The following is a 20,910-nucleotide window of genomic DNA, read 5'->3' as shown; positions in this document are numbered from 1 at the left end:
AATCTCCCAAAGTTACTGTCTTCCTAGCAAGAAAATACCGCCCAGGGAAACACAAAGAGGCAATTTCATACAGAAAAGAATGTAAAGTTGAACAATATTAATTTGATTTGGCTAACTAAGACTGCTGGAGCGTGAGGCTTCAATGCTTCTTCAGACAGAGAGGGAATACTGACTTCTGGGAAAAAGCAGGATATTGCTGTACTTGGTGGAATGAAAATATCTTGTCATAGATGAACTTTTAAAACAGTTTAGATTAAAAAAGTTCCCATGAAATGTGAGAAATGACTTTAATTCATTTAGTCTTTGCTCTGTGTTGTGATTCCATGTGGCTGTTTGAATGTTTGTGATATTAGAAACTGATTTAATGGTGTTACTGGAGTTGGTGAGTCTGAGATCTCTGAGTCAAGCACCATTTGTGCAATCCGTCTATCTGAGTCTGTCTCTGTCAAGAGGACTTCCTGAGCTTTTTAGTGATGTCATAGTTGTGGGGGTGTGGCTAAAAGAGCACATGGACTTTCTTTTAAAATGGCGGTCATCACAGCTTCCTCATTTTATGACAACAAGGGAGGTAACTGATCCATTTTTTTGCAGATATTATGTCTCTGTAGCCAATAATCAAATTGTTTCTTCTTAACTTCAATTTAATAAAATGTTGGAAACGTAAAACAATTTCAAACCTTTTAAAAACACAACTGTCTTTTGTAGAGGATCCTTTTTAATCTCTGAACTTCAGGAAGCAAAGAGACATTTTCACTTCAAGCAGCTGCTGTAAATCTGTGTTGGGTTGTGATGTCATGTGACTGTTTGAATGAATGTTATTTTTAGAAACTGATTTATTGGCCCTAATGGAGTCTAATGGTGCTGTTATCTTCCTCTCTCCTTATGGAAGCTCTTCGTTCATAAATGTCCAGCTTCTCCATAATTACAGCTTCAAATTCCTTCCAATCACAACTTTCTTTTATCTCTACATCTCCTCCATCACATTTCTGTCTGTTTCACAAGCAGCTGTTGGCAGTTGAGCTTTTATTTCTGTTGTGATTCTGTTTTTTGAAAGTCTGAGTGAGATAAACCAACATTAGTTCTGATCCTGTTTTTGAGGTATTTCTTTAACCTAACTAATTCTCTGTTTGACAGCAGTGAAGCTTCTGCTCGTTTCACAAGCTCCAGTTTCAGTCTGTACTCTATCTTGTCTCGTACGGGTTCATATCGTATTGTTTTGAAAAACTTAAAGGATCAAATAGCTGTTATCTTGCAGCTCTCGCTACAATTTTAACAAGCGGCCGAACAAGAGAAACTTTGAACAGAGAGCTGCTCCTGAACGCGCTCCGCATGGGTCCCTGCTGCTAATTTGCATATGTATGTGTTTGTACAAAAGGTATTGAGTCGTTGGTATAGCAGCGACTCTCCCTCCTGTGTGGAAACACTACTTTAGCTGAACTCTGGCAGGTAAAACCAGCCCATTAGACGATGAAGAGGGGCGATAATAGGACCCCCTGATCAGTGAAATGTGCAGTTAGCTTTGTTCTGTGAAGAAGCGACAGTGATTATGAGTCTGTGGTTAGTTTGGCAGAGAGAAACAGAAAAGGAGAGAGAAATGGAGACGGCACAGTGTACACCAGTGGATATAAGCTATCCTCAGGGACGCAATTTAAAAGACATAAAGTGCATTTTTTCAAAACAAAAGTAACAAAAACATTAATTTTTTTTTCAGAGGACAAGATACATTTCCTTTTCTCTACAGGTGGTTGTCCACACTGCAACACAACACGATGACGAAGTCTGTCTCCTTCCTACAGAGCCGAGCAGCACGACGCTCAGCTAACGTGTGGACACTGGACCGGCTCATCACAGCCGAGCGTTCAGACAGTTTCCACACTCCCTGGGAAACTTCTGATGTCTTCTGGTGTGTTCTGTTTTGTATTTGTGGTGCAATTGTTATTCAATGGACAGGTTTCCAGTTTTCAAACAATTCAACATGAGGGACATGAGCCAGAGTCGTCTGAGTCCTACTGTACTGGTGAGAGGACGTCCTGATGCCGCAGCTGGGGGTGTGGCTAAAAGAGCACATGGACTGTCTTTTAAAAATGGCAGCCATGGCAGTTCCCTCATTTTATGGCGACAATTCTTTTTTGCAGATATTGTGTTCTTGTAGCCAATAATCAAATTGGTTCTTCTCAACTTCAATTTAGTAAAATTTTTGAAATGTAATTTCTTTTGTTGCCAGCAGGACTGATGAACCAGTTTCTACAACAAAAAAAAAATTAAACATCAAAACTTTTCTCTCTTCTGATTCTCAGGAGGAAATACAGACACTTTCATTTTTTAGAAATTGTCGGGCTGTTTCCTGCTGAAGATCCTGCTCTTCCTCAGACTGTACTGTTCAGGGTGTTCCTGACAGATGTGCTGCATTAATGCAAAGACTCCAGGATTTAATCAGTGTTATTGATCAGACACAGGATCATGAAGAGAACAGTGTGTGTTGTCTAAGTGGTAGAAACGTTTTCCTCATGTGCTTTGATTTACCCTCAGCTGCAGTGAGTTGTGATTAACTGAAAACATCTGAATTTAAACTGAGAAACCAGTCACAGCATCACAACTTCTATGTTAAAAAGACAGAACAAACATATCAAATATCCAATAACACATTGATCACTGAGCTTTGTCCTCTTTGTCTCTTTGATTTCATGTCGTCTAAATGTAATTCATCACTTACTTCCACACTACATCTGAATTTACTAAAGTTTTGGTTGGTTTGTTGTTAAGTTTCTAACATGAGATATTTGTTTAGCGAAGGACGAGGTAAAGATTTTTGTTTGTGTTTCAGTTTCGACCATAAAACTGAGCCTGATGTCTGAAAAAGTGGAGGATGAAATGGAGACAGAGGGGAAAATAAATGTGAAGAAGACAACAAAGAGGAGGAGGGAGAAAGGAAACACTGGAGTGGAAAAGAGAGAAGGTGAAAGACGCACTGAGATATGGAAGTAAGGAAATGTGGGAGAAACAGAGGAGGAAAACAGACGGATGTAGGAAAAGAAGGAGCAAATGAAAAAAAGATCCAGTGGGAGCAGCTGAAAATGAGAAAGAAAATGAGCAAATAAGAGAGATAAAGATAGGAGGAGAGCAAATGAAACAAAGAGAGAGATGAGGTGTTGTTTTTAGGGGACTCAATTAACCAGTCTGTTCTCCCTCTCTCCTCCTCCTCCTCCTCCTCCTCCTCCGCTCCCTGCAGGCTGATTGGTGACCGGCTCCTGACTCCAGTGTTTTAGAGTGTGGATGGGAAAAAGGATGAATGCGTAGATGAAAGGACGTTTTAAAGAGTTGATTTACCTGCAAGATGAGAAATAAATAAACACCTTTGTCTGATTTCCATTTTTCCGTCTGTGTTAATCTCATTAATTTTTTTTTGCTTTTTTGCTTTTATCAGTCGAGGAAAGAGCATCTATTTTCAACTATTTATCTATCTATCCACTTTGCCATTAAAGTGAATGAACACACACACACACACACACACACAGTAACTATCTGCTGACACAGTTTAACCTTGAACAACAGCAAAAACCACAAGCTGCTGCCAAAATTCACAACAGAAAAGATGAAAGCTAATTTACAGCCTCTTTATTTTCTTCGTCATTTGGCATTGTGTGTGTGTGTGTGTGTGTGTGTGTGTTGTCATAAATTCTTCATAAGGCCAGAACAGTTCAGAGGCGAGGCACAGGACATCAATTCCAGTTAATTCCCAATTTGTGTCAGAGCAGCAGATGCCGACGCCAGCACTGATAGGCCCGTTAATATGCTACTCAGACGCCATGTTGGAAGAGGGCGGAGGGGGGAGGGAAGGAAGGAGGGAGTGCGGAGAAGTCACGGAGGAGAGCCGTTTGATGTATAGTGAAAATTTTGACAAGAAAAAAAAAAGAATCACCTCAAAAATTCTGATTAGGAAGCAAGGATGAAGATTAATCAAAACTAAAAAAAACAAAAAGTGGATGGAAAGAATGGAGAGAGGCTAAGACAAAGAGAAAGAAGAGGGAGGATAAATAGAAAGAAATCTGAAAGAAATGTGAGGAGAGCCGGTGGAGTAAAGCAAGACTAAGAGTGAGATGATGATGAAGAGTTAAAGGAAACATCAGCAGCTCTGTGGAGGAAACTGACTCTGGCTGCTCCTCATCCTCAGGAGAAGATGAGATATGGTTTAAAGAGTTTGAATCTAACCTTTGAGCTGCTTGTCTGAATGATGCTATTATGAGTGTTTTATTATAATACTATCACAGAATAAGTGCAGCTGCTGACGCTTCCTCCTGTAGCAACACAGGAACGATGCAGCTTCACTGATCATGAACCTCAGTTGATTATTCATGATAAGTTCACTCAACTCAACTCATATTCGTTCATTCATGATCCATCCAGCTTCTCTTTAAGGTCATGGGAGGGCAGGAGCCAATCCCAGCTGACTTTGGCGGGGGCGGGGTAGAGAGGTCGCCAGTCCATGACAGGACTGACATGTCACAGCTATGGGTCATTTAGAGTCTAATAATCTAACGTGCAGGTGTTTGGACCAACCAGTGTCCAACCTGAACCACCAACAACGCTCTGATTCGATCATGTAAAAGTAAAGTTCACCTGAATGAACAGGTTTAAGTTTATTGACTCAGTTTACTCAGTTTGACATTTTCATAACGTAATTTAAGTTCAGAGTTTAAAGACTTTAATTCAGTCACAGTTAATAAAATATGATTTGTCAATTCATCCAAAAGTCAGAAGCTGCTTTTCTCTATTTCATCCTGAAAAAACGACCCAATGTTTAAGAAACGGTCATGATATGAAATCTTGACAGGGTGTCCACATACTTTTGGCCAGATGAGGATGGAAATCAGGACAGAGAGAGAGAGAGAGATTAGAAGTGATTGCTTCACTGTCTGTTTGTATCACTACCCAGAATTCCTCTGTTCCCTGATGAAACACACACACTTTGATATGTGTATGTGTGAGACGGCATTCAGAGTCCAAATGTCTCTGTCAGTAATAGAAGTTTAATCACAGTCTGGTTACTGTGGCGGAAACACACACAGCGACAGAGAGAGAGAGAGAGAGAGGGAGAGAGAGAGAGAGAGAGAGAGAGAGAGAGAGAGAGAGAGAGAGAGAGAGACTCATCTGTTGCTGTTGTTTAATTTCTAAACTGGAATCTGTTTCAGCGAGGTTGATACATATGTTAATGCACACACATACACACTTCCAATAACTCTGAATTTGTGTGTAAGACGATAATGTTTGTGTGTGTGTATGTGTGCATCATTCGGGACAACAAGGAGGAGATACACACACACACACACACACACACACACACGCACACACACACAGATGGCGTTTGCTCCTCCACCCATATCTGCTCGTGTGAATGAGCTCGATGCGTCGACGTGCCGCTCGGCTGACAGGAGAGAGGAGTTTGTTTCTTCACAGGAACAAAGTCACATCGTCACAATTTCAGCCTCCTGACGAGCCGCCGCCAGCTGTCACCCCGCAGCAGACCTGGAATTAATCACCACGCCTGGGTAACGACAAACAACTGCTGCCGACGTGCCCATCAGCAAGGCAAACAATGCTTCACACGGTCTTTGAAGTATTCCATATACAAGAGGCGCAGGTGGGAGATACTTCAGGTGTCCCGGTCCCTCGCAGGAAAAGTTCATTTTCTCAGAAACGGAGTCAGATGACTGACAGGTGGAGCTCTTCATGGATGGACATGAAGCTCCTGATTCAACCGTCAGTGTAAACAATGTACAACGGTGTTAGAGAATATCTGCTTCTTTGATACAAGAATCAAAGGTACAAGCTTGTGGACACAAAAACTGAAGGAGAAAAAAACCACTACAACTCCCAGGGTGCACTTCAGTACAGTATTCTGCTTTCTAACAGCAAAAAACTTTGTTGTAATGTTTTGCTGCCAGTTACAGAGTTGTGGTGACGTGGACAGCTGTGTGTGCGTTTATCTATCACGTGACAGCGCTCAGTCCATCTCTATCTATCTATCCATCTATCCATCCTTTCATCATCGTACATCTCACCACACAGTTAAAGGCCATGGTAGCAGCAGGGCTTCTTAATTGAGACGACACTAATTATCATCTTCATGTTCTAGATTAGATCAGCGCTGATTAGCCTAAAATTAGACACACACACACACACACACTCCTGTCTCAACAGAAATATCAGTATAATCCTCCAGATACCATCTCTGTGTTTGGCTTGTCTCCAAGACGCCACTGTTGTATTTCTAAAACTTGACTCTGTGTGTTTGTGTGTGTTTGTGTGTGTTACCTCGAGCTGACTCCATGTGTGTGTCAGGTTGTGTATTTTGCAGTGGAAGTTGCTGGGCAGTTCAGTGGCGCTCCTCTTCAGAGACTCGGCTCGGCCCAGCAGGCTGGTCTTCCTGCTCTCCATCATCATCAGCTCAGCGTGGCTGCTCTGCAGACGACACGACACACGCCCGTCACACAAACAGACACAACCCAACTCAGAGCGCGCCGTTGTATGATCTCTGTGACAACTGGTTTGACCGTGAAGGACACTGGTGACATTTTGTTTTCAGAGGGTGTTTAGGGTTCACAAACAAACCTTTAGCTTCATTCATGCCAATTAACTGATTGGCTATCACAACTGCCTTGTTAGTTTTTGCTGTTCTGCTCCTGTCACTCTCCATCCACCCACCAGATGTCCTCAGACATTCCTCCCTGTCTCAGTCACCTGACTCCCCACACCCAGCTCACCTGTTTCCTGTTCTCTAATCAGCTGACGGTCTATCGCCCGTCTTTCCCCAGTCATTTCCCAGATCATTGAGTCCTTAATCTTCTCCATTTGTTTTGCTTCTTGTCTGTTCTTGTACCAGTTCCTGTACCTGCTGTCCTGCCTTCCTGTCTGCCAATTTAGAAATTTAGAAAATACCTGATACTGAAAATCTCATCCAATCATGTTTGACCTTGTGACACCACATTCAGGGGCAGATCAGAGTGGTTTGGTCAAACAAGGCAGTTTCAAATTGCGGACAAATTAAAAGCTTCAAAACTTTATTCTTGGGGCATTTTTACCATCAGTTGATACAGTCGAGAGGAAACAGGAAGTGTGGGCATAAACCAAGGGAAGAACAAATAACCTAATTGGACTCAAACCAAGGACCTTTGCCAATTTGTATTGACATGGTCTTCCTCTACACCCCCAGGACTTCAGGATGCTCCTGAATCAACATTTCTTACTGCTAATATCTACCAAGAGACTACAGAACTTTTGTTCCTCAAAACACCCCTAACCTCCTTAACTTTCTATTTAAACAGGTCAAGATCAGTTTGATGACCAAAAAGACAGACCCCCCCACCCGCTTTGGGAAAATAGACAGAAAAAGACATTAATAGAGGATGTGTCATCTGAAAGTTGGTTCTGAACAGAATTTAGCTTGAGCTTGTAAGACTAAGGTTCAGTGTCACTGCTGACTGTGTCCTTAACGCATTGAAGTGGAGAGTAAGGGTGAGGACGATGGGGGGGGTGGTGGTGGGTGTAGCATGTCTGAGTTTCATGCATTTAAAGTGCACTTTTTTAAACTCTACCCACAACCTTTCCGCAAACCTAAGCTGTTGGTTACCTAACCTGAACTGTACCTTTACCGTGGTTTATTTGCCAAAACTACAACATTTCCCGAATGCTGACAAATCAAGAGTTAATAATGCAGAAGGACGAAATGTGAAAACACTGGTACTGAAGGTTTTACTCAACTGTCCAATGCCAAAATTCTTAATGGCAGTGGTTGTATAATCCACTTATCCAAGGTTGATCTGTACTCTCAATAAATGGCAAAATCATCTCAGAGCTATGATGAGCCAATAGCAGACATCGGATATGGACTATCATTTACAACTAATCTAACTGCCAAATATATATTTTAGAGAGTTTAATGCTGGCTGGTTCCTCCTTTAATCAATATAACATGGGGATATTTTCTGTATAGTGAACATATTAGCAAACTGTTTGTTGTCTAACAGTTTTCACTCATGGCATCTAAAGCATCGTTACTTGTTTTAATCCATTCCATTTATACCGCACCAAATCATAGCACATGGTTAAAATAAGGGAAAGATCAGGGTTAAATACAAAAAGATGTTTTGTACACAGTGCCTGGATTGGAACAAATGTTGCCCAGGAACATAATCCAGGTAGTAATGATGTCTCCAAAACTTTTTTGACTTAAGGACATTGGTTGTGTCTGTACATATTTCATTTCCACTGATATTTTGATATGTTTTGATCCGTTTTCACCATGACTCTGCATCTCCACTGGAATCCATTGTAACTGCTATGAATCCACGTTACCGCAGCTGCCGTCCTCCACAAAGAGGGAAGCTTCGCCTGCCTACAGGTAGTGGAGTATTTGACACTCAAAAGACAGACTGTCAGCAGAGTATTCCTTTAACTGCTCTTTGAAATAGGAGCAGATCTTTTTATTGTTGTTGTTTGCAGCTCATCTCATGATGAAATGTTCAAGAGATTCGCAGGAGTCTTCGGCAGATTTTCACTCGCTGCTTTGCCTGCTTTGACCACATTAAAGGGTAAAACCGTCGCACCTCTGCAGCTCCACAGACACGCAGGAATCAAACGCAGCAGCAGCACTTGACGGCAGACTGCTGACTACTTTATAGCAAGATTTTCAAGAAATGCTCCATTTTGTACCACCAAGCAAAGCTGAATATTTTCTTCCCTTCTGGTTTAGGCTTTTGTTTGAGCGCCGTGGTTGGGGAGTCAAGGAGCTGTGGAACAGTTTTCTATTTCTGAACTGAAAAGTCACTCTTTAAGCAACTGTGTGGGAAAGATTTTGACTTTTTAAAACCATGTTTTAGTTGCAGTTCCCCACATGGTTCGACTGACTGTGTTCATCCTGACTTCTTGAAATGTCACCATTTACTGCTCACAAAGTTGCCAGTTTTTCAACTCCGGCAGCGATCAACAGTGTCAAGTGCCAGATTTTTAGTTTGGCTCGTTTCTTCACTGAACTTTCAAAAGCTCCATGGAAAACACTCAGAACTGCCACTTTAGCCCACTTCATTTGAGTTTGTGGGGCTACTTTGCTGCTGTTCATTTCTTGAACATCTTTTTAAAACATAGTTGATTGATATTAAACAGGTTTGATGGTCATAATCAACTGAGGCATTCTCATAGTTGCAATTAGCCCAACTGATACTCCCTCCTCACCTTTCATCCCTTGTTTTCTTCATGTCTTCACTGGCCTGCCTCTCCTCTTTCTGTCATATTCTCTTATATGCATTGTTATGGCAGCGTGTGTTCCTCTTTCCTTTTCCTGTCTCCTCTGTAGCTCCGCCCAGGTGCTTCCTGGTTTCTCCTCCATAAGGTGAACCTGTCCTGGGAAGGAAGTGCCACCATCAGGACCCAGAGGCTTCTAGCAGGGTGACTGCTGGTCTTTTGTCCTCTCAGCTGGGGCTTTTTGTGTTGTTGTTATATTCTGGTTTTGTGTCTTTTGAAATCTTGCTTTAATGTCCTGGCTGTTTTCTATATTTTTGTTAATAAACTGTATGGATTTGGTCATCTGAGAGATGTTTTCTGTGGTTGGTTTGGGTCACTGGTGGAGTGTTGGGCACCCAAGGTTAGGGCGTAACAGCCTATCTGTCCTTTTTGTTAAAGAACTCGAACTTTTTTCTCCTGTCCCTTTAAAGTAGTCCAGTTCAGCTTTTTACATTTTCTCTCACTCCTCCCTCCACTGTTCTTTTGTTTTCCCCTGTTCTTTCATACTTTGTCAATCCCTTCATCTTTTTGTTGCTCTTTCTCCTTTCGTCCTTGTCTGTTCACTCACAGCGCTCCCTCCATCTTTCTAATTTGCGTCTCAACACTTCTCCATCTTTATTTTCTTTACTGTAACACCCCCTTGGCCTCAGCCCTCCCCTTGTATTTCCATCTTTTTCTCTATCACTTTCCATCTATCTCCCCTCTTTCTTCCCCCTTTTTCAGTTGTTAGCGTAACTCTCCTTCGACGGCTTCTTTTTTTTTAGCTTAATTTCCCTCCTCCTCCTCCTTCTCTCTTTTCTCTTTCTCCTCTTTTCATTTTCTGCATCGATAGCTACTTGATTCTACTTTTCCCTTGTCGTTTATCATTACCGCCTGGCCCCATTTGAATATTTAAATGTCTCTTCTCTGACTCTATGTGTGTATGTGTGTGTGTGTATGTGTATGTGAGGATGTATGCGTGTGTGTGTGTGTGTGTTTTTGCTGTGCTGTCATCAGAGAGGCGGCGGCCATTTTTCAATGTCGCCGATTCTGATGGAGATGCTATCGCTCTGCGCTTCACAGCCATCCATCCCCTTCACTTAGCTAATAGCCACGCCGCGAGAACGAGGGATCGACAGCAAAAAAAAAAGAAGAGATGAGTGGAAGGTAAATATGTCGGCGTCGCACTCGTCTAACAGTCAGGAAATTATACGATTTATTTGCTGATGGAAAATATTGATTTAAAAAGGGGAAAGGGACTTGGTGAGGAGGAGGAGGGGGGGTGGGGGTGGGGGGTGGGGGTGGGATGGTTGTTTTGTTGTTGTTGTTTGTTTGAAGGATGCCACTGATCCAAAGTCAAAGAAAAGAGGGAGAGGGGAAGAACGGAAGATAGACATGCCGATTAAAATGCATGAGATCCGAACTTTGAGATAAGTGCTGAGAGAGGGATCTTGGAGAAATGGGAGGGTGGGGGGAGAGACTGAGGGGTGAGAGAGAGAGGAGGGGGGTGGGAGGGGTGCATGGATGGCTAGTTGTGATGTATTCATGCCTCAAGTCAATCTCCATGCAAGGATGGACTGAGATACACAGGCCTGAGGACAGAGAGAGAGAGGGAAGAGAAAACGACAAGAGGAGAGACAAAGAGATTGTGTAGGAGGGAGGAGGAGAAAGATACAGAAACAGATGGAAGGAGTGAAGGAGAGGGGGAGAAGACGCCACGTCTGCAGTAACACCTCCCACCACAACTCAAAAGTCTCAAAAAGCAGCAAGAAACATGGACGTAGAGAAAGGTTTGACTTCATAAGAAAATCCTGTGATGCAAGCAAGAGACAACCCGGTGACAGCCGGCCTTTGCTTTCCTGTCCACTGTACTGCTGTGTAAAAGTACTTGAAAAGCTGATTGTCGAGGTCAACAGCTTCCAAATTCTCTATGGTTGACCTTTCCAAGCTTCCACATCTTGGATAAGAAGAATATGCATGAAAACACTTTGTCTGGGACATGAACCACCTCCTCGTGCAGCCAGTGCAGGGCCACAGGAGGGAACAGCTGCACAACTGGAGCTGACGGTGAAACTTCCAGCTTAATAGTGAATTGCTTTGTTTCTTAATGTGTGAAAGAGACCGAGTTGAAGACGAACTGACCACAGTGCAATGTGACGATAAATCTGCCCCTAAAGAGAAAAGGGTACATTCTAACTTTAACTTTAAAATTTAGTTTAGTTTGGTCTATGCTCAACACTCAAGGTCAAGGTCAAGGTCACTCAAGACCATCACTCTAGGTTTTAGGATTTATTTTATTACAGATTCAATCAAAAACGAGTGCGCTACTTGGAAAAGAGTCAGATAAAAGGTGGTCTTAGGAAGTTGTTAGGCAAGGATTTCTCAGGAAAAAGTTAGAGAGAGAAACATCAGCCAACTCAGTGCAGTGTACACTGGGGGTCAGCTCTCCTTCATCACTATTTACTTTTTACTTACCCTTTATTTAACTAGGAGATCATCCTCTCCTCCTTTCCCATTCTTCACTTTTGCTTTTCCCTCTTCCGTCTTTAATCAAGGTTCACAGCCGAACTGTGAAAGGCACTGTGACCTCTGACCTCAACCCCCATCCCCCTCTCCTGATCCCTCTGAAAATCTACAAACTCTTTCTCTGCTGTCGAAGTCATTAAAAGTTTCTCTGGATCAGAGCAGCAGCTCAGTGTCTGGACAGAAAACATAAAACATCATTTGTGACTAATTTAGACTAATTAGCTGTTGCTTCAGTCCCATATGTCGGAGATCCGCTCTTACCAAGGCTGTTAACTTGCAGTTCACTCTCAGTCGTGTGAAATATTGTAAAATACAAAAGACAGCAGATAAAAACCAATTCAACCGGAGGAATTCAAGCAATGTTTATGTACATTATCTATACATAAATGTATAGATAATTATCCTTGTGGAAATTCTCTTTGAGTCTGTATGAGAGAAATAAAACCACAACAGAAAAGACGCTACACAACTAAGTGCTCCACAGCAGCTTCACCAACAATCAGGAATTCATTACAGCAAATGACGGCGACACACACTTATATCTCCAAGAATTATTGATCAAAGTATAAATAGGATCTCTGGACACAGGGAGTCAGCAAAACTGGTCCCCTGTACCTCCATCGTGATGGGACCAACTCGTATTGACCAAAGAGCAGTGGTTCCCAACTCATGGCCCACTCGAAAGTCTCAAAAATGCTGGCGACCCACGTCTGACCACACAGCAATACAGAGGACAAATAAAGTCTTTTCTCAGAGAACCTTTTATTTTATTGGGAAAGGACTGAACTGAAAGCAGGGGAGAGATCACTTGTCGATTCACCATCTGTCTCTTCATTCTTTCCTTTTTAATTCTTCCTGTTTCTAACCAGCTATCTATTTTGATGCTCCAGTTTTTGTCATGGATGAATATATATGAAAATATGAGTTAAAACCTCACAGTGCATTGGTGCAGTAAACTGCAAATACATTACTAGATATACAGTATTTCACAACACAAAGAAACAAACCACACTTAACATTACATTAGTGTTTATTTTACAAAAAGAAGCAATTTCAACATATTAGATACAAATAAATACACCTATACATAATATATATAACCACATAATTACAAAGGAGGGAAGAAAACAGACAAAAATGGCGGCTCTTTCCAAAAACACAGGAAGAAAACAGGGGATAAACGCTTGACAAAGCAGATGAGCGGGAGAGAGGGGGAGGAGGGGAGTGGAGGGGGGGAGGGAAGGGGGAGAAAATCAACAAGCAATCATAAGTTTAATTTGGTCTCCATATTAATGAGCACAGAGCTGAAATGTCAGCAAAAATGCAGTCATACATGAAAAACATTTAATGCATTTTGAACATTAGTTTTTTTTCTCTTCTCACTCCTCGCAGATTCATCTTATCCGCCAAATGAGAGAAGTTTGTCGGAGGCTGCGTAACGGAACGATTTTGTCGTTGCGGCAACTAAAGTTCGGGGGGGAAGTGATAAGGACGTATCTTCATCCTACTCCTCCTCATCATCATCTTTCCTCTTCTCCTCTGTCTTTGTCTCTTCATCCTCAGACAGTTTTCTCTTTCTCTTCCTTTCTTGGTTTAAACCTCTTGTTCGTTGTTTTCTGTTCCTCAGCCTCTTCTTCCTCCTCTTCTTCCTCATCAAGCTACGTGGTTGAGTCCTTCATATATAGTGATGTAAAGATTACAATATATTCTTTTGTGTAGTGTAATGAAGCTTCAGTCAAACAGACAAAACATTAATGTTTTTTAATCTTTTTTTATCTGTAAAACCCTGGACCAGATTATTTTTTTTTTATCATTATTACTTCTTTTTACAGTATTTGCATATGTCAGCTACAGTTATACACAATGGGTGATGAAGGTTTAAGTTTACTGGGGTCAATAAACTAGGATCAGAACCAGAAAATGTATCGTCTGTCACAAAATGATGGAGATTTGTCTTTGACGTGGCCCACACAGGATTGAAACATAGATGTTGAGTTTACTGCTGAGAGTGCTAACACGTCTACAGCTTGATATGAGGAACAGATAGTAGATCTAAATGCTCTTTTCAAGCTTCCTCCACAAAGTCAGGAACTATTGAATCTTTACTTTTTTATTTATGAACTGACCAAAAGTAAAATGTAAATATAGTGAATGTAATAAAAACACTGGCGTCAGCATATAATTAACTGTAGGATGTGAACCACTGCTGGGCTGGTAAAAGTACACAAGATACTACAGTTAGTACAACTAACACCAGTTCACACACTGGTGCTACTGCAGCTCAGAATGATAATAATACACCTCATTATTAACTGTTCCTCCACCTTCTCTTCACTGTCTAAACAAAGTGTGTGAGAAAAGAAGAAAATCACTGTATGCTTGCTTACATCTGTGTGTGTGTGTGTGTGTGTGTGTGTGTGTGTGCGTGTGTGTCAGTGTCTCCGGCTGAGATGGATGTTCCACTGGCTCTGAAAGAGCAGGAAGTGGCTCTCTGACACCCCATTTATACTGCCAGACACTTCAACCTATGTGTGTGTGTGTGTGTGTTTGTGTGTGTGTTTGTGTGTGTGTTTGTGTGTGTGTGTGTGTGTGTGTGTGTGTGTGTGTGTGTGGGAGGATGCAGCCACGTAAGCGCCTTTACCATCCTCCTCACTGCCTCCAGTTTACAATAATCACGACTATGTTTTGCTTTTCAAAGACGTAACAATTGACATGTTGTTTACACACGTTACATGTTTAAATTTCCATTTCTCTGTTTCTGTGTCAACACTTTACAAACTTTTACAAACTACAGTTATTGCATTTAACTTTATTCAACTTTTACCAAATCAATTTCCAATCTCAAACAGAGACAGAGGAAATGTTTTTGTAAATATCAGAGATAGGAACGGAATAATGGATAATAGACAAAATCTTCATAATTAAAACTTACACATTGCTCTGTCATTTAGATTAAAATTTCCTCAGACTAAACTCTGTTTTCTGTGTCGCTGAGAGTTTCTGGAAGTTTCTCTTTCACCAAATTAAAAGCCTTCTGTTTGGACAAAAAGACGCAAAAAAAAAAAAAAAAAAACAGCAAAGAGACTTTCTCTTTTTCCAAACCAGGCAGCAACAAAAGGCCCGGCAACACGTTTTAATTGTTGTCATGGAAACCAGATGAATGAGCCGTTTGACTGGCCGGTAAAGACGGCTCGCCATTCAGCCCTCGCAGTGACGTTACGTGTGTGTGTGTGTGTGTGTGTGTGTGTGTGTGTGTGTGTATCTGGGGGGTCATTATCACAAAGCAAGAAGGGTGACATTTCTACCAGTCTGTTCTAGAGACACAGAAAGAAGAATGGTTCGGGGTTAGAGGGAGAAAGAAACAGAAGAGCTGAATGAACCCACATAATAATAACTGTCCATTAAAACCAATAAACAATCCCCTCGGCTGCGTCTGCATTTCCTGATTCTGCCTGTGCTTCAGTCACATTACAACTTTATAAAACCTTTACTAGAAATGTTCAAACTCAACGGGGTCTTCTCATGACCCACTGTGATTCCAGTCTGAGGTCCTGTGGTCCTGTGAGGTCCAGGTTGGTAACCAGAGGGGACGTGGTCTTTGTGTGAAAGCTCCCGGACTCTGGAGCCTCACCAGCGGAGCTCAGGCTCCGAGTCCCTTCTCACAACAGACTTTTACAAACAGACCCTCAGTCAAATTTTTTTGGATGACCTCGACCTGGACAACTGAGAATCTTCACAGACATGTTTTAATATTTTTTCCTACATTTTATTTATTTGAATCTGTTATATGTTATATGTTTGTTTGCTGTGTGAAGCACTGTGTTTTGAAAAAGCCCTCATATCTAAATTTGCCCAGTTTGAACTTTGACATCCAGATGCTGTTTGTCCTGAAAACCAACAGAACTTGTTTTTTTTTACTGGATACCGAGGATCATCCAGGTGAACACACACCTGCAGATCCCTACACTCCCTGCAGCCCATCGTCAGGCCAAAGCTCCTCCTGCACACAAAAGTTTAATGTGCAGACTTGAATGAAATGTACTCACAACACATTTCTGTTCCGCAGATGATGAACCCTTTTGATTCTAATGACGTGGTGATCTCTCCTCCAACCCCTCCCTTGGGAAAAATCAGCTCCACTGATGACGAGACTCTGAGAACAGCTGTTTGTTTTCTACGCTGTCATGTTGTAATCATCACTATGAGAACAAACTACAAGAAAATGTTTATAAAGAAAACATCATCTTCGATTTTGAGTGAGGAGGTCGAGTCATATTAGCTGTGTGATGCCTGGTGACCTTTGACCCTGTAAGAGCCCTGGGAATTCTCTCATGGTGAGACAGTGGGAGAGGAAACAATAAGAGCAGAAGAAGCTCAGAAATTTATACCCAAACACACACACACACACACACACACACACACACACACACACACACACAGGAAAACAGACACACACAACCACTTAAAGACACACACAGCACAAACACATGCAAGTGTGTTGGACTCTGATGGAGCCATTGACTCAGTGCAGAAAGTTTATTTAACACAATGAAAATGTTCCACACACACACACACACACACACACACACACACACACACGGTCAATTATATCCGTCCTCCCAGTGTGTGTGTGTGACTTCATGTTGTGTGTGTTTGTGGGCTCTTTTTGGGTTCAGACAGAGTTTTAGATCAGTGTGGGAATGAATTGTGTCCACAAGGGTCCTCGTGAGTATAGAAGGACAAATTTATTTGTATGTGTGTGTGTGTGTGTGTGTGTGTTGCTGACCCCATAGGAAGCTGGATGGATCACACTATTCAGTATCTACACAAAGAGTCTTTATACAGAGAGAGAGAGGGAGAGAGAGAGGGATCATGGGTTTGTTTGTATGGGCATTAATGTATGTTTGGCAGTTTGTGTGTGTGTGTGTGTGTGTTCTTTGGTAATACTGAGTCGACCGGACTCTGAACTGTGATGTTACAGATCTATAAGATGATAAAATGTGCTGTCATCACACTTTTTAATTCTACTGTTTAATGTACAGATTTATTTTTAGTGCCGTGTCAATAAAGCTTCACTGAACTGAACCTGGTTCTGGTTCTGGTCCAGGTTCTGGTTCTGGTTCTGGTCCAGGTCCAGGTCCAGGTCCAGGTCCAGGTTCTGGTTCTGGTCCAGGTCCAGGTCCAGGTCCAGGTTCTGGTCCTGGTCCAGGTCGAGCTCTGAGATCATTCACTAATCATCTCAGTGTCGTGTGTCTAAGTGTCGACCACTGACTTACAGTCTCACTGCAGCGAGCAGGTGTCGGTCAACAACACTGCCTCTGTTGTCGGCTTCCGCCACCGTGTGTGTGTGTGTGTGTGTGTGTGAATGGAGTAGTCAGAGTAGGTCGGTGTTGTGGCCTTTATTTAGCTGCAGAGCGAACATTTCACTTCATCATGTTTTTCTGTTTTGTCAACTTTGTCAATGTCAACTACAAATCAACACGTCCTCTTGTTGCCCTGATGAATTTCAAAGCACTAATTCTGTCAACACAACAACAATCAAAGACAAGTCCAAGTCGGGGTCAAGCAGCTCTGAGATCATTCAAGACAGAGCCCGATAGTCAGACCAAGATTATGACAGAGAAACATCCTCATTCACTCAGTCACTTACTGACTCACAGAAACTACTCATTCTTCAAACGAGAGGAAACATCAGTCTTTTCTGGCAGTGAAGGGTTTGTATCTTGAATCAAGGAACATGTAAGACAAGCTGCTGTTGTGTGAATACCGTTAATGATCAGCTGTGATGCAACTTCAATCTGTTGGATTTTGTAAAGTTTGAAACATGACGAGAACAGAAGAAAATATGAATCTGTCTAAATACTGAATATTTTCAAAAATTTCTAAATTACAATTGTGATAAATAATTCTTCAACATTATCAAATGTTAACTATGAAAGTCAGATTTCATTCCACATGTTTCTGGTCTTAACAAGCAGCTGAAACATGAAGCTTCAACAGTGAAGAGCTGAGGGCTGCAGTTCCTCCACCAGAGTCTGGCTCCAGCAGTGAGTCAGTCCCACAGACTCCCATGTTAATGTCCGACTTTACAGCAGAAAGAAACACGTTTACAGCCTGGTACAGAAACTGCTCTGCTCTCTAGAGATCATTTCTTCCTTCATGACAACTGTATGGCTGAATTTCATACAACTCACCTGTTTATATTTTATTATGGAGAACTGAGGGCGTGGCTACTTTGAGTGACAGGTGGGTGAGCGTATGCTTGCCACCAACTGTTATGCACTAAAATCATCAACCATTTTGGATTGGCAGGGAGTTAGGGGCGGAGTCAGGCACTGCCAAGATGGCGTCGGTGCAGCAGCTCACTCTGAGCTTCAATACTGCTCTTCAGAAACCTGTGGGTGACCTGTGTGATTACGACCCATGACTACGTTTACTGCCAGGTGACCTCTAGAGGTCGTTGTTACTACGACAGCAGCAGAGGGGGAAGTAGGACACAGGAAATGTTTGTTTCCAGTCTCCAACCAATACAGTAAGTCACCAACGTTCTCTTTAACCACAACCGTCATGACGAGTCTGTTCCACCTGCGCTCCAACAGGTCGTATCGACAGCAGGGACAAACGACCGACATGTTGGAGGACTTGTTGTGAAACTACGTCAGAATAAAGATGTGTAGTTGTTACACAAGGAAAAGGAGCAGCACCTGCAGAGTTCCACACACTGGACTCCAGCACAACAGTCACGTCATCATCTCCACCCTCTCCTCTGCAACTCCTCCTCTCCACACTTCTACCCTCCTCTCCTCCCTCCATTCCACTACAATGACAGAAATGTAATAGCATGGTTCTCAGCGTGTGTGTGTGTGTGTGTGTGTCCAGCAGACCGACCATGTAGCCTAAACGACAGACAATCTTTATTCTAATGAAGAAGGTGCCAAGGTCAAATGGAGAGCAGGGTGATGAATGGAGAACACACACATACACACACACACAAACACACACACCCACCCACCATGTGGCTCACACATTAATTGTGTACTAGAGCTCCTTCCCAATATTGTGTGTTTTTGTGTTCACACACATACTTTCTCCCTCCCTCTGCCGCTCTCATGTACATGTACACACACACACACACACACACACACACACACACACACACACACACACACACACACACACACACACACACACACACACACACACACACACACACACACTTAAAAGGAGGCAGCCGTTTTCCCCTTGAGGTGACATTAAACATTATTCTCAAGACACACACTTAAACAAACCATCTCTGGAAATAAAATCAGTTTGCAGGTAAAACAAAAACTGCATTGTGTGTGTGTGTTTGTGTGCGTGTGTGTGTGTGTGTGTGTGTTTGCGTGTGCACGTTCCTGTCATCTGCAGTCTTTGACTCACAAAGATCAAGAAGCTGAGTTTATTTGTGCGTTTTTTTCCAACACTGTAAATGATTAACAATCACATGTTGTGTTTGTTATTTGTTCACTGCCCTTAAAGTAACAAACACACAGATTTTCATTGAAATGAATGTGAGTTAAGTCACAATGATCCCACTGATCAAAGTAATACAATATTCATACCTCTGCAGTTTTATTATCTGATGTCTGCATTACTGGGAAAAACGCTGTAATAAACCTAACATTTCCCGCTGCTGCAGCTTCACATTAAAAGCATCTAACTGGTGAAACATGACTTGACTTTTATTATGAAGTAGCCACAGGAAATGCACTGTGTTTGTCAGGGCTGTCGTTCATCAAAAACAAAGACAAAGGTCATTTTCCTCAATGTTTGAGCTGTTGGATGAAGAGCTGCACACCTCCAGCTCCTCAGCCAGGTAACCAGATCCTCTCCTCTCCTCTCTCTGTCCTGCTGGTCACAGACTCAGGCTGTGTCACAGAATGATGGGAAAAGGCCAATTAATGCCGGACTTCTTTACTAAAATGGCAATAGGTTGGATTGAAGCTCCACCCAGTCTAAAGGTGGATGTCCATGTGTTTGTGATTATAAAGCAGGTCTAGGTTCTATATTAATACTGTGAAAGTATCAAAGCCTCAGTCCACAGAGAAATGCACACAGCCTGTATTCAGAAACTGAGCCTTAAAACCAGCCGTCAGGACTTCTGGAACTTTGTGATGTCACAACAAAACAGTTACTGCTCTGACCTTCGAGTGTTTACCTGAAATCTGCTATATTTTTATTAGATCACTCACTCGGAAAACAGTCAGCCAATCAGAAGAGAGGCTCAGATCCTCTCCTCTGATTGGCTGACTGACCTGTTGTTACTAGAGCTCCAGAGAGAAGCCTGAGAGAGGAGATGTAAAACTACACTGAGATGGTTTTTGGTTCTTAAAACCACAAATATATCTTCTGATGGAGATCAACACTACCTGTAACTACAGGTGTTACAGCTGTATGCATCCTGTCTGTTGCTTCTCCAAACCTTGTCAGGAAAGTAAGGAGGGTCAGGATCATCACAATGTGGACCAGTGCAATGATTTCCCGTCATGGAAAATATTCAATCTTTTCGCCCCTGAAACTTTCCTGCCTTGTTTTGGTAGAAAACTTGAAAAATAAAAGTCTGGTTTGAATTCTTGTTGCTGCTGTTTTAGTCTTCACTTGTAGTTTTGGGGGAAACTCTGCAAACATGTTTACAACCAACCTTGGCCTGACATTGGCTCCACGCTCAAACTACTTTTATTTCTCTATGAGATTCCTGCTCATTTCTGTGTGTGTGTGTGTGTGTGTGTGTGTGTCAGGTTTCAGTTAGACGGCGTTCCTGGGAAGCTGAGGGAGTCTCAAGAGAGACGAGATACAGAGAGAGAGAGGGAGACAGATGGGGGGGCAGAGAGAGAGAGAGAGAGAGAGAGAGAGAGAGAGAGAGAGAGAGAGAGAGAGAGAGGGAGAGAGGGAGGGAAAGTTGGCGAGATGCTGCTGAGTCGTGTCTCTTTGTTCTAAAGCAGATATATCCCCGACTTTATCAAGACTGACAGAACAAACGCACAGGAAACAGCCTCCCACAGGACACATAATCCACACACACACACACACACACACACACACACACACACACACACACACACACACACACACACACACACACACACACAG

General features: G+C 42.3%; 1 protein-coding gene and 1 long non-coding RNA gene across 5 annotated transcripts in view; one reads left to right on the top strand and one right to left on the bottom strand.

Moving 5' to 3' along the window:
- akap6 (A kinase (PRKA) anchor protein 6) overlaps window positions 1–20,910 on the bottom strand; it is a 193,083-nt gene that overhangs the window by 44,155 nt on the left and 128,018 nt on the right. For all 3 annotated transcript variants that reach the window (XM_071498843.1, XM_071498845.1, XM_071498844.1), the window contains exon 18: window positions 6,313–6,459. In XM_071498843.1, coding sequence (XP_071354944.1) covers window positions 6,313–6,459 — 147 coding nt within the window. The remainder of the gene's footprint in view (window positions 1–6,312; window positions 6,460–20,910) is intronic.
- LOC139633288 (uncharacterized) lies at window positions 514–3,420 on the top strand. 2 transcript variants are annotated; one of them, XR_011693721.1, is made up of 4 exons: window positions 514–568; window positions 1,712–1,903; window positions 2,825–2,956; window positions 3,230–3,420. It is a non-coding gene; the product is annotated as an uncharacterized lncRNA (long non-coding RNA). The 2 variants fall into 2 exon arrangements; XR_011693720.1 differs by having other exon boundaries at window positions 2,825–3,420.

The sequence above is a fragment of the Trachinotus anak genome, unplaced genomic scaffold (genome assembly GCF_046630095.1).
Source record: "Trachinotus anak isolate AG129_WGS33_773 ecotype Australia unplaced genomic scaffold, CSIRO_AGI_Tana_v1 ptg000015l, whole genome shotgun sequence".
In the NCBI taxonomy this organism is placed as follows: Eukaryota; Metazoa; Chordata; class Actinopteri; order Carangiformes; family Carangidae; genus Trachinotus; species Trachinotus anak.
This window is presented reverse-complemented; position numbering and strand designations above follow the sequence as displayed.